The sequence below is a fragment of the Dysidea avara genome, chromosome 15 (assembly GCF_963678975.1).
Source record: "Dysidea avara chromosome 15, odDysAvar1.4, whole genome shotgun sequence".
NCBI classification, from domain to species: Eukaryota; Metazoa; Porifera; class Demospongiae; order Dictyoceratida; family Dysideidae; genus Dysidea; species Dysidea avara.
In genome coordinates, this window is record NC_089286.1 from 11335730 (window position 1) to 11348957 (window position 13228).

Sequence of the window (13228 nt, forward strand, 5' to 3'; positions counted from 1 at the left end):
AAGGAATGCACAAAATAATCATTGAAGCCCTAGCGTTCACTAACCAGTTAAGTGTATTCAAGGTGTAACTCCCTTTACACATGTATGGAAAGTTTTAATTGTGAGGAATCTCAAATATTACAGTCTCTCACATCTCCTCCATACCACTGATTGGCTGACAGACTTGTAGAATAATAACTTAGCAACCTATAAGGTCAAGCACAACCATAAGGGACTTTTCAGCATGCAGAGAATACTCTTTATCACATTATTGCACAACTTGTAGCAGCCACAATAATATAAACTAGTACTTTCAGTATAAATTTGCATACACATAATCTACTGCAGTTCAGCAAAAAGTGCAAATATTATACTAATTTATAACTTAAACAAACTGTATGTTGAAGTGAAACTCAGGAGCACTGCTGACTAGGATGCCACTTGCGTCAGTTACATCTACATGATGATGGGTGCTATCAAACTTTAGGTAATAGTTGGGATTAGCCACTAGCCGAATGGTACCAGTTGGGTCACTCAGATCAAAACGTAATAAATCAGTTTCCTATTACAAGACACATATCACTGTAAGCACAATTATTAGGCCAGGCAAACTTGATTAATTGTTTCTCATCCCCACCCACATCCCTTTTTACCCCACCTCCTCTAATTTCATTATTGATGTTATCAATCATGTGCACACTTATTATTTTGGTGCTAAGAAGGCTGGCCTATCATTTTACAGCACAGCAAATATCACTTGCACCTCAGAAATGGTAAGTATTAGCTCTTAAAAGGTGCCAGCTTGATTTGGAGTATTTTCTTTAATAATGAATAATGAAAAATGACCTCCCGCCCGCATGGAAATCCGAACTTTTGTGGATGAGAAGCAAGTTTGCCTGGGCTAATGTGGAACCTTAGTTTCTGAACCCTTACATGGGGACTGCCCATAACCATGAAAATTAATTATAAAAACCATCTTTTAAGGTGCCTTTGAAAAATATTGACTGCAATTTGACTAAACCACTCAAAACAACGATTGACAATCAGTTAACTAACCTATAACTGGTGTTTGAAACTTTGGATAATTGCAGTTCCCCTATAACAAACTAGTCCATATGAACCACAATAGTGGGTTCATAGCTACTGGGATCACCCATGGTTTTTTTTTTTTTACAAAAATCCTACACAGCATAATTCATATACAAATACTGCCTGCATTTGTTCCGTCTATGTTTTGGTGTTGGAAATAATTTAACCTATGCTCAGACAAAATCAGACCGCAGGCCCCTATACTGAATAGCATTGGAGTCATTTATAGATTTGTGGTCCATTTTCTCTCATAGGGACTTTTTGAATTAGTTGTTCCAATACTGACTAAATAAGAAGTTTGTACAGGTAGTATTGAAACATTTTTTTGCTGTGCTAATGGAATGCATACCAAAAAAATCATGCAAGTGGGTCATTGGAATGAGTATAGGCCCATTAGTGAGTATCAAGTGTCAAGGATATGGTATACGTATTTGTGATGCTTTATTCTTAATAGAGAACTTTTTAGAGAATGCCTACAAAATCCTAATAGAACACTCACCTAAACACCACCTTAGAAAGCTTTCCCAACCATAAAAGAAGCCTTAAGGGTATATTTTGAAGAGGTATACCTTAAAAAGTAGTTTTTTATATATCTTTCAAATTTTATTTTTCCGCAGGCCTACTGGGGATTAAAACTGCAAACCCTTCGTTCTTCATGTCCATGACATATTTTATAAAGCAAATTGCAATGAACCTTTATTTGCTGGGCTAAATAGACTCTGTTTTAATAACAGTGAGTCTTGTGGTTAATGACTATTTTGTGGGTGCCACTATACGGTGCCACATTGTCTGTAGGAAGTTGCATACATGCTAACATAATTATGCTTGTGAACATGTTACAAAATTAGAACCTATAATTTTTAACTGGCATGCTCAACACTAAATAAGACAACTGCTTAAAATGTTAAATGAATTTTCTGCTGTAATCACCTCAGATCAGAGTAGTCACAACTATGCTGTAGTTATTACACCAATGAGACATATGTATACACCACTTACTAGAGGTCTGTCAGCAACTTTCAATTTGTATCCATATCCCACTTTATGGGCTTGTAGATATAAGTTAGTCCATCCATTGAACAATTCCACATCTTTATAATCATCAGATCCAGACACCCAGATGATTGCTATGTAAAATGTGGAATACATTAGTGTATTAGTTGTCTCACCATCACTAAACTAGTTAAGCATTTTATCAGACACATGGGTGACAAAGAAATCTGGCAAACCACATGGGTGACCCATGTGTTACCCATGTCAGACACATGGGTGACATTTTCTCAGACACATGAGTGACAAAGAAATCTGGCAAACCACACCATGCATGGGGTGCTAACAGGATAAAATTTTCATGCTGCATAGCTCTATCGCCTCTTTTCTAATTTGCATCATGTTTTGCATTATATTGACTAGTTATCTACCTGTCAAGAAGAGCAAGTTACACACCAAATGTGATATAAATTATTCCATGCACTCCTAAGATATGGGTAGCCAAAGTGGGTGTTTTGTCACCTTCTTAAAGGATTTACAGAGGCAGTGGTGAGGTATAACCAAACCCTATATAGTGACCCAAAACATTTCCAATAAGTTAATACAAAATTTAAAATCTGATTAGTGGATTATTTCTGCTGATGGACTGGCTGATACCTTCAGACAAGTGTAATTCAGGGCTTGGTTATGTTAGTGTCAGTTTAACTTTTTAGGTGCACACCTTTATGCACATAATCATGGATTTACATTGGTCCGTCTAGTGTAAGGTATTGATTTGCAGTAGCGCACCTATGATTTATGGCTCGTGTTTAAGTGTGTAATTTTTGAACCACACCCCAAGTTTTGCAGATCATTTACCCTCTAGTACTGACCTGGAAGGTTGAAAATTGTGTAATCTTAATGTTCTGGAATCAATTTCAGCTACACCTGGCTGTTATATTAGAGTACTGTTCTATTAGAGTATCCTGATCATGCAAGAGCTAAAGCCTTTCTGAAATGGAGCTGTATTTCCCTTCATTCTAGATTTTGTACATGGATTTATGTTTTGACTCATCATAAAGTACTGTATAGTAGGGAAGATGATGGTTTGGGATTTTCTGTTCAAAACTATTGCCCTAAAACCAGCCTAATTTTTCTATCATGACAACTTGGCTATGTTAGATATGTATCATCAATACACTGTGTTTTATGGTCCTACAGCCTGTTTAAAGATGTTTTATTAAGTATGTCTAAAAAGTTGCAAATAGAAGAAAATCCATGACTGGACCTGGGCAGCCACAATCCTGCTGCCATCCAATTTATGCCCGAACGCTTACAGGAGTCTAACAGGACATTTTCTTCTATTATTTCATCTATTTGTGTCCATATATAGCAGCCCTAGAGAATTACTATATAATCTCAAAGTACCCCATGTGAAACCAAATGGACATTGTTTTACAGCACAAGTGTGTCATTAATGTATATGCATCATGGATTCCTTTGTGTTCTGTTTCTTTCTCCACTACTGCATAGGTGTTGATTTGTGGGTAGTGCATTATGGCTACTACATGTACCGAATCATGAAATTTCTGCAGTGCAGGAGGCACTTCTTGTACCGCTAATGCTGTATGACAAGTAGAAAATAAAAACGAAGCAGAAATGGACTCTACAATTCTCAGTATAATTGATAGTTGGGGCATGTGTGCCAGAGGTGAGCTAGCAATGGTAGCACAGTCGATACCACACTCCATACTGGCCCTTCATACTGGTGGTCCAGGTTTGAACCCCGGAAGTTTTGCAGTTCCCCTCACAGACTATAATTGATTGTATAAGTATCTGTACATACTCATCCTGTGAGTTTTATATAGTAATAATTGTAATGCTGCAGAATGGCCACATCATTCTCAGTAATTAATGGTCAGGTGGTGTACCGTAATTAGCTTTTTTTTTTCATTGTAAAATAATTTTCGTCTGCAAAACTTGTGCAAAAATTTCTTACATGAAAATTTTTTACATAAGATTGAGCTGCTCTAATAGAGCAGTCATTCACATAAATCATACAAAAATATTTTTATATGAAAATTTTTATTTTTTGCACAAAAATAAAGTGAACTATGGTAGTTAGTTAGTTAGTCACTCACAATTTTTATAATTTGTCTGGCCAACACCATTCTTTCCTTTGATGTGGTATGTGTTGGTTCACCGTGTTACAAAAAGTAAACAATCCAGTGTAGCAGTAGAAATTCTATACTTGAGTAGGGATCATAGAAATAAAGGCAATGAAACAAGGGAGATCATAGACTCCTGTAGCTATACACTAGTGGAGATTTATATCCTATACTTCAGTCAGTCTGATATAACCAAGACTGAAGTATATAGGAATTAAATGTTCACAAGTATAGCAGTAAGTGTAGATGACCTACCTTGTTTTATCGCTTTTTATTTCTACGATAAAAAATTGTAGCATACATGTGTAAAGTGTGAGGGATGGTCAAATTGGAGCATGGAGCACAATAATTTTAGTAACAATATTACTTACTATCAAGTATAGGTGAACCAGATTTCAATGGTTTCCAAGGTCCTTTATCTACCAAACCAAATTGATATGTTGTACCACTTTTCTGGTGTTGTATAGTAACTGCATTCACCACTTGAGTTAGGAGTGATATCTTACGAGCATATTCAATGATGTGATAATACTAATTGTGTGAATAAACAACATATATAAACTATACTATCTTCACATCATATGAATTTGTAATAAAAAACACAATGAAATTTACTTGGTTTATTTCAACATATTTTAGTTGTAGAAAAATAAAATTGTCTGATTTTGCTCAGCCATTCACAAGTAATCCAGTGCATGAATTCATCTAATAGACTCTTGCACATGCAGTGAGCACTGCCAATCTCTCACCATAATAGCCAGGGCCGCCCACAGGGAGGGGCAACTGGGGCATTTTGCCCCGGGCCCCAGCCTGAAAGGGGCCCCATGAAGGGTCCCTTGAATACCTGTTTAAAAGATCGATATACTCTAATAGAGCAATCAGACCTAAATACTCTAATAGAGCAGTCACAGAATTCTTCAGAGGAGCAGCGTAGCAAGCTTATAAATAAGGAGATATAGTTGGTGAGGGGTAGCTATTGTCATTGTCAGCATGTAATGACCTTTTTTTTTCTTTTTGTCTTCAACTTACAGAATGGAAACCTCCTTACCTCTGGGGCCCCACTTTAACTCTTTGCCCTGGGCCCCTTAATTTCTCTGGATGGCCCTGATAATAGCTATAATATAATGGCATAACAGTAAAGAATAAGCTTGGGAAATATGCTTGTCTGGATTTTGCTGCTCTTTTAAAGGACACATGACAACCTGAGTTGAGCAGTCAGATGGATTGGTGTAGCATTTAAAATGGTCCAATAGCTGCTGCTTAATTGTGCTAATCTAATTCATATGCAATTGTTCAGCTCTATATTCCAATATAAGGGATGATATTATTACACAAGACTGAGGAAGAGTTGAGGTTGGAATAACATCATCGATATTCGACTATAGTGATGTCAGTGGACCATCAGTGTGCTGCCATATGTCCCAATTCTATCATACCAACATCTGCAACTTGTATGTATGTAGGTATATGTACACTGTAAAATTAATTATTATTATTATTATTATTATTATGACGTTCACACATAAATCGCCTTGGCAACACAATGTGTTTGTTTGAATTGAAGGGCAAATCATCTGACGTCACAAGCAGAAAGTGCGCTGTCTAATTGAACTCCTTTAATGATTTGGTATTTTGTATTTCCCCAGACCCTTACTTTTTGCGAAGGGGCGGGCGGCGCCAGACTAGCCACACCCATGCACTGCATGCACTTTAATTTAATATGCACTGCAAACTTACTTCCCACTTGCTCAAAATAGTTAAGGTGTCGTCCTCTGTTATTCGGCCGTAGATCTTGATAGTGAGGCTCTCATACTGGATCATGGTGTAATTTCCTTTGTTCGGGTCATCATAGTCGCAGCCTTTGCCACCAATTTCACACTTCCCAAGAATTTTCCCCAAATGCTCGTATATCTCCTTCCATCCACTGATAGCAGTGGCCTGATATTTTTGAAGAAACGCAATTCCAGCCATGCCGGGTCACTGTGATTCAGTGCGTCCGCGAACCAGTATGAGTAGCTAACGGCCGACTGCACTGTGACACGACATACACGGTCACGGTATTAAGAGTGCATTCCATACAGTGCAGTCTTGTGGTCTGGGGGCGAGACGCGGTTAAAGGAACAAGGAAAGAGTAAGAGGAAATGCTTCCGGTTATGAATATAGCTTAACAGAAAATCAATTCGGCTTCAGAGAACATCACTCCTGTGAATCACAACTGCTTGTGACTGTCAATGATATAGCCAAAGCAATAAACAATAAACTACAGGTAGATTTGGCAGTACTAGACTTCTCCAAGGCCTTTGACAAGGTTGCACATGCTCGACTTCTAAACAAACTGGAGTATTATGGAGTGAGAGGAAGTTTGCTGGAATGGTTTGAATCATTTCTACACAACAGAACACAGCAAGTAGTAATAGAAGGCCGTTATTCCATATCTTGTGACATAACATCTGGTGTCCCCCAAGGCTCAGTTCTTGGACCTGCCCTTTTCCTAATATATATCAACGACATAACTACAAACATACATAGTGAGTTGCGACTGTTTGCAGATGACATTTTAATTTATAGGCCTATACACTCACCAAGTGATCAGAAGATTCTGCAGGATGACTTAACTACTCTTATAAAATGGGCAAATGAATGGCAGATGGACTTTAATGTATCTAAATGCAACATCTTACAAGTTACCACACACCATACCACCAAAACATTTACATATCAAATGAATGGAGTGCCCTTGAAATCAGTAGAAAAGATTAAATATCTTGGAGTTTACTTGAACAATAAACTTTCATGGCACGATCACATTGACTACATATGCAACAAAGCAAATCGATTACTTGGTTTCCTAAAGCGAAATTTACATTCCTGTCATAAACACTTCAAAGAATATGCCTACAAACAATTTCTGCTACCATCTATCGAATATTGTTGTGCCATCTGGGACCCACACCACCAAAATTACATTTCTAAACTTGAAATGATTCAACATCGAGCTGCTCGTTTCATCTTAAATAAGCCTTGGAACAGACACCACCGTGACAGTATCACAGACATGTTAAATGAACTAAATTGGCCATCTTTACAAGAACGCAGAAAGCAAGCACGCCTCATCCTATTGTACAAGATAGTTAATCATTTATTATTGGTCCCAAATCGCTGTCTGCCATCATTAAATCAAACTGCTACCAGAGCCCATCATGATCAGAAATTTAATCATATACAGTCTTCAGTAAACACGTATCTCTATTCATTCCTACCCAGAACTATTCCCCATTGGAACGATCTATGTATCCCTAATCTATCTACCATTGATCTTGAAACATTTAAACAATCAACTACTCCTACTTTGTAACTGTAACTTAGCACTTATTGTATTTATTGTAACTTAGCCCTCACTGTAATTTAGTATTCATTGTAATTCTAGCACTTATTGTAACTTACCACTTACTGTAATTTAGCACTAGTTGTAACCTAGCACCTATTGTAACTTAGCACTTATTGTAACTTAGTACTAATCATTATTGTAACCTAAATTATAGGCACTTATGTTATTGTAACTTAAACTAGGCACTTATGTGTACGTACCTTGTACATTAGCGTAAAAACCCTGTTGGGTGTTTGCTAATCAATAAATAAATAAAAATAAATAAAATAAATAGCCTATACCTTACAGTATTCCGGGCATCAGGCTCTCCGCGTGGAATGCTTCAGGCCCACATGTAAATTATGCCTGCATGAGTCCAGGACGGGAAACAGAGAATCTATTTGGATTGGCCTAGCTAATTATATAGCTGTTCTATACCATATGCGTATTTTGTACCATACGCGTACGATACAACCATACGCGTATGGTACGGAAAATCGTACCATCTGAGTATAGCTAACCTGGTATGCGTATAACATCAAGCAGAAGGTTTTGCACTGCCGTACCTATTGACTACGCCGGATGGAACTCTGCTTTCATTTCTTTTCGGGAAAGAGGGAGGGGGAGGCGCTAGTCTCGCTTAGCGGTTTCTGTTCAGTGAAGACCGAGATATTCTAATAGAGCAATCATATTTAGCTATTCTATTCTCTAGAGCTGAGATGTATTTAGCTTTACTGTGATTAAGATATAATTTGCTTTACTGCATGATGCAAATTAACCACCTTGTTGATATCCCAGCAAATCCATTTCTGACACCCATATCCAATGTACATAGCTAGTACCAGAGGTCATAATATGAGATTTGTGCAACCAATGACACGGATTGATTCTTATATGTACTCCTTTTTCCCTTCAGCAATTAAAATCTGGAATGATCTACCCCAAATGTGATTGACTCCAATTATATTGATCAGTTCAAACAAAAACTAGCAATTATTTGATTTGTACTTGTAGCTATGTATGTTGTGACCTGTGCACTAGACTCTAGTATAGAGGTCTACACAGTATTACCAATAATAATAATAATAAACCTATTTAAAATAAGCATTCCTTAAAATAAAAGAATATTGATGGCATGATATCTTGCATGATTATATATAAGTGATGAAACTGACAGTTTATTTATGATAAAAACAATCATGAATTCATCACACTGTTGGCAGATCCAGTCTTGAATTGTGTTAAGTCCTGCTGATCTGGTAGGATCTGATGGAATTCTACATAGTCAAATTAATAAAGGTCAATCGTCTGAGTTGGAAGCTTTACGAAAAACATAATAACACCTAGCTACATACAGTATAAGTATGAAAAGTATAAATGAAAGGAAGGAGATTAAATATAATATGTCTTGATTTATACATAGTCATTGGTGCATAATCTATAACAATGTATCTCGTTGTCTGTTTAACATTTCATTTCATCAAAGTATCTGACAGTTCCACTAAATACAATAGTGCCATCACCCATACAATTATGATGGTTTATGTAAGCACCTGCACTGTAAAAAATGCCAAAAAAATGACAAAAAGCATACGTTGTTTCAGCAGAACTGTTAATTGCTGTTTTAACATTCTAGATGTTTTAACAAAAAGTGACTGTTAGTGTAACGACAATTTTTTACTTTAACAAGGAAATGATGTTACAACAACAAAAATTCCCTGTTGTTATTTTAATAAATGAAGTGTTTGCTGTTTTTTGCAGCAGGGATAACAAGTTCTTTGTTAAAATGAAAAATCCTTTTTTACAGTGTGCAGATTATTTTCTTGATGTCTTCTGATTTTTGTACATATTGATTTATTGGCTCATCCAGTTGTCTACTGCCTTATTTGTCAGGGATTTTCATCTCACATTTTTATAACAAATGACTTCATTTCTCCATAGTGGAAATGCTATTGATTTGAAAATACACAAGCTGGCATACTGTACGTCCTTTAGAATAGTTGAGTTAAAATGACCAGATTTGTGAAAAGGTACCTTTTCCACACATTTTACATACCATCAAACAAAATGGTGTAACACTTGACTCCTTACACTGATAAACTTGCTCTTAGTATCAAAATGCTGCTAGATACTATAGTAGCTACTGTACACTCATGGATAATTATAAGGTATATGTTCAAAAACTTATGAAACCCCGAAGTTCATGGGTTAAATTTTGTGTGTGGAAAGGTACATTTTTGCAAATCTGGTCACAAATTGTCTAGCTGTTGCATAGCAACTGCACACACTGACAACATAATTATGGTAAATTTTATTTTTTGTTTCTTCTTCCACACAGTACATTTTGGCTGCAATTGCTACACATATATTGTTTCCTATTGGATTTGTGGTCCATTGTTTAATTGATATAATGAAAATTCAAAAACTAGGCCATTATTACATAATGCTATGTAGAGTTAATGATGTAATGTAATGATGTGACATGATGTAATATAATGTAATTTATGCATATATACCTGTAATATTAATATTGTGTACTGTAGTTGTAAGAGTTAGTTGTTATTGTGTACTTTCAGTTATTGATTAATAATATTATATACAGTGGTCTGTTTTGCCTATATAAACGGTCTGCCCAAGAGCCTATGTTTCCCTACAATTAGAACAATACCCACACATAATATTTATGTGTTTACAAATACTCCTGAAGATAGTCAAAGATTAGTACAATAATTAAAGACTATAGAGCGATATTACCCAAAAAACTCTACTAGGGGCTTCTCTATACTTGTATATATGAACTTTGTAAAAATGTGTTTGGGTTTAAAGGTACCCAATTATCCTTTCAACATAAAACAAGAGCAGCATTCTCCTTGCCTTACTCAGAAACTGAAATTTGAAGCTTGATCTTCTAAAGCATTATTTAGGACAAAAGACATTGATTTCTGTTAGGCTTTAGAATTGTGCCAGCATATTGGTATTCACGATTTTTCAATGAATATAACAGGAATGCATGGTGATATAAACACTATAAGCCTGCAGTAGAGGTAGCCTTGTAGCTAAATATAAACATAAGATTTTGATATAATTATCCATATAAATACACATTAAAATACTGCATTCTGATTGGTTAAACATAGCAACCATATTAAATAATTGGCAAATCAAACCAATTTTTTCAGGGCATATATATATGCATATTATTTCATTAAATATTTATTTTATTGTTGCTACATATAATCTATTGTTTACCTTTAATTTGTTACTTAAAAATGGATATTTATGCCTGGTGGCACTAAAGGAGTGTTGAGCAGACAATTACAATCAGATGAGCTCAAGAAGTACATTGTAATGATTGCTCAAACAGAGGAAGACCTGGAGAATGCTGATACAATAACATTGAGGGAGGTAGGAAAGAGATAATAACTGTAGAGAAAGTAATGTTTCAGTTTGCAAATTAATGTAAACCTACATGGCTGTAACTTATAGCAATATTAGACATGCTATACTCTAAGACTGATGTGCATAGCAATTAATTGTGCAATATTTTTTTAAAACTGCAGTTTGCTGAATCTTTGCTATTGAATGAGGCATGCACATTGCCTAATGAGATGAAGTAGGAAAACATAACATGGCAAAGATTTTATGGTGAGTTTATGAGTTCTAATGAATAATTCAGTAATGAATGTATATTATCTAGCATTGTTTAATTGTTATAAGTGTGTTGTATAGCTACTCACTACTTACTGTCATGCTTGTGGATGGGAAGACAATGTGTTTAGCTACTCTTATCTGAATGTACTCTTTAACATCCGCATTAATTTTTGCTGTAGGTCCAGTGTGATGAATGTGAGTGGTGCATGGTACTATTTACAGTATGTATAATCAAGAAAAGTACGTAAACAAGAAATTGGATCCTCAAAAGAAGAGTGTACATAGTATATCAAAATGCAAATACAGTGAGGAGCCATGCATGGCATGTTGCACAACTGATGACACTTACAAAGTTCATTTTTCAAGTTATTAGCTTTGCACAAGCAGTATATGTATAATTCAGTTAGAACCTACTAGCTACCATGCACATTGTAATTGCTCTCCTCGCTTATTTACCTAATTGTGTTGTAAATTGTCATGCAGTTATCCACATTTTTATTGAGTATGAGACCATCTGCATGTTTCTGATAGCTATAAAGTAGCATACATACACAGTACCATTCATGTGAAGTTCTGCAGACAAAGTGAGATCATGTACATAAGATTTAGGTATATCAGTGTAGGACTATATAGTGGGAAATGCATGGGCATGGCAAGGATAAAATGCATGTGTGTGCTGATGAATAAATCTACATAGTTACAGCTCAGTAGCTAGTAAGCAGATTATTATGTTGTGTTCTAAGTTTACTCAGCTAGAAATGCTTGTAAAGACAGCCCATTGTAGCTAGGTGATGGCAAGGCTAGAAGACACTGTGAAAAGGCATAATACGCATATGGTACGTACCGTACGCGTATGGTACGGAAAATCGTACCGTACGCGTATGGTATGTACCATACGCGTACGGTACAAAATACGCATATGGTATAGAACATATAGCTACTGAGTCTAATGCTTGATCCACCATGAAACCGGAGACACGATTGTTGTCTTCACAGAAATATCATATGGTACGTACCGTACGCGTATGGTACGGAAAATCGTACCGTACGCGTATGGTATGTACCATACGCGTACGGTACAAAATACGCATATGGTATAGAACATATAGCTACTGAGTCTAATGCTTGATCCACCATGAAACCGGAGACACGATTGTTGTCTTCACAGAAATATCATTTTCAGAAATATCATTTTCAGTATCTCACAAGATGCAAGATTTATTTTTAAAATTTCGTGCTCCACACAAAGGACCAGATGAAACTTGCTACTTAGCCAAATCGTATCCAGAGTTGTTGTAGTTGAAAACTACGCACAGAAATAAGTAAATGATTTGCTAGGTTCCCGACACAGGGTTGCTTTCTTTGAAAAAACAGACAAAGAAATACGAAATTTCGTCTCACAAGATGCAAGATTTATTTTTAAAATTTCGTGCTCCACACAAAGGACCAGATGAAACTTGCTACTTAGCCAAATCGTATCCAGAGTTGTTGTAGTTGAAAACTACGCACAGAAATAAGTAAATGATTTGCTAGGTTCCCGACACAGGGTTGCTTTCTTTGAAAAAACAGACAAAGAAATACGAAATTTCGAATTCAAACTACCCTACCACCCAGGGCAAGAGAAGCCAACTATTCCTCATAGCGTTTCAATACGGTTGGGTGCATAGTCTGTCTATGCTGTTAGTTTGGTAAAGATCTGAGACTTCTCACCATCTGGGTGACGAGCGTCAAAACTTTCTGCAACATCAAAGAATTGTGTCGCGCTTTCTAGCCATTTCCAGCGCTTCTGCAGCCACAACAATCATCAATTATAGACTAAAACTATGGCAAAAGATGTCCCTGAACGTTTGGTAATAGCGGTTGTCAATTATTGTTTCATCCACAGCTTCCATGCCTTGCTCTAAGCCGAGCTCTAAGCTATGCATCAAGAGAGGCAGCAAAATCGTCCAAATTTGACTTCACCTCTCATGCTCCACAGCAGCTTCAAATCTTCACTAGATCACCC

General features: G+C 36.3%; 1 protein-coding gene and 1 long non-coding RNA gene across 2 annotated transcripts; one reads left to right on the forward strand and one right to left on the reverse strand.

Annotated features, from left to right (window-relative positions):
* Nucleotides 1–259: 259 nt before the first annotated feature.
* Nucleotides 260–6284, reverse strand: LOC136245807 (uncharacterized). Its single transcript, XM_066037280.1, has 4 exons — nt 5943–6284; nt 4577–4736; nt 2068–2195; nt 260–541 (listed from the first exon to the last, which is right to left on the reverse strand). Exons 1-4 carry the CDS (start codon nt 6174–6176, stop codon nt 365–367), a joined length of 699 nt encoding a protein of 232 aa, XP_065893352.1. The 5' UTR covers nt 6177–6284; the 3' UTR covers nt 260–364.
* Nucleotides 6285–10793: 4509 nt separating this feature from the next.
* On the forward strand, nt 10794–11708 carry LOC136245839 (uncharacterized). The gene is made up of 3 exons (XR_010696150.1): nt 10794–10977; nt 11133–11217; nt 11403–11708. It is a non-coding gene; the product is annotated as an uncharacterized lncRNA (long non-coding RNA).
* The last annotated feature ends 1520 nt before the right edge of the window (nt 11709–13228 follow it).

What these genes read in the sequence shown, in the direction of transcription:
- LOC136245807 (XM_066037280.1), bottom strand. Translation starts at nt 6,176, where the DNA reads ATGGCTGGAATTGCGTTTCTTCAAAAATATCAGGCCACTGCTATCAGT. An exon ending in CTATTTTGAGCAAGTGGGAA is followed by an intron (nt 4,737 to 5,942) that starts GTAAGTTTGCAG and finishes TCACACAATTAG; the next exon opens with TATTATCACATCATTGAATA. An exon ending in AAGTTGCTGACAGACCTCTA is followed by an intron (nt 542 to 2,067) that starts GTAAGTGGTGTA and finishes GTCTTGTAATAG; the next exon opens with GAAACTGATTTATTACGTTT.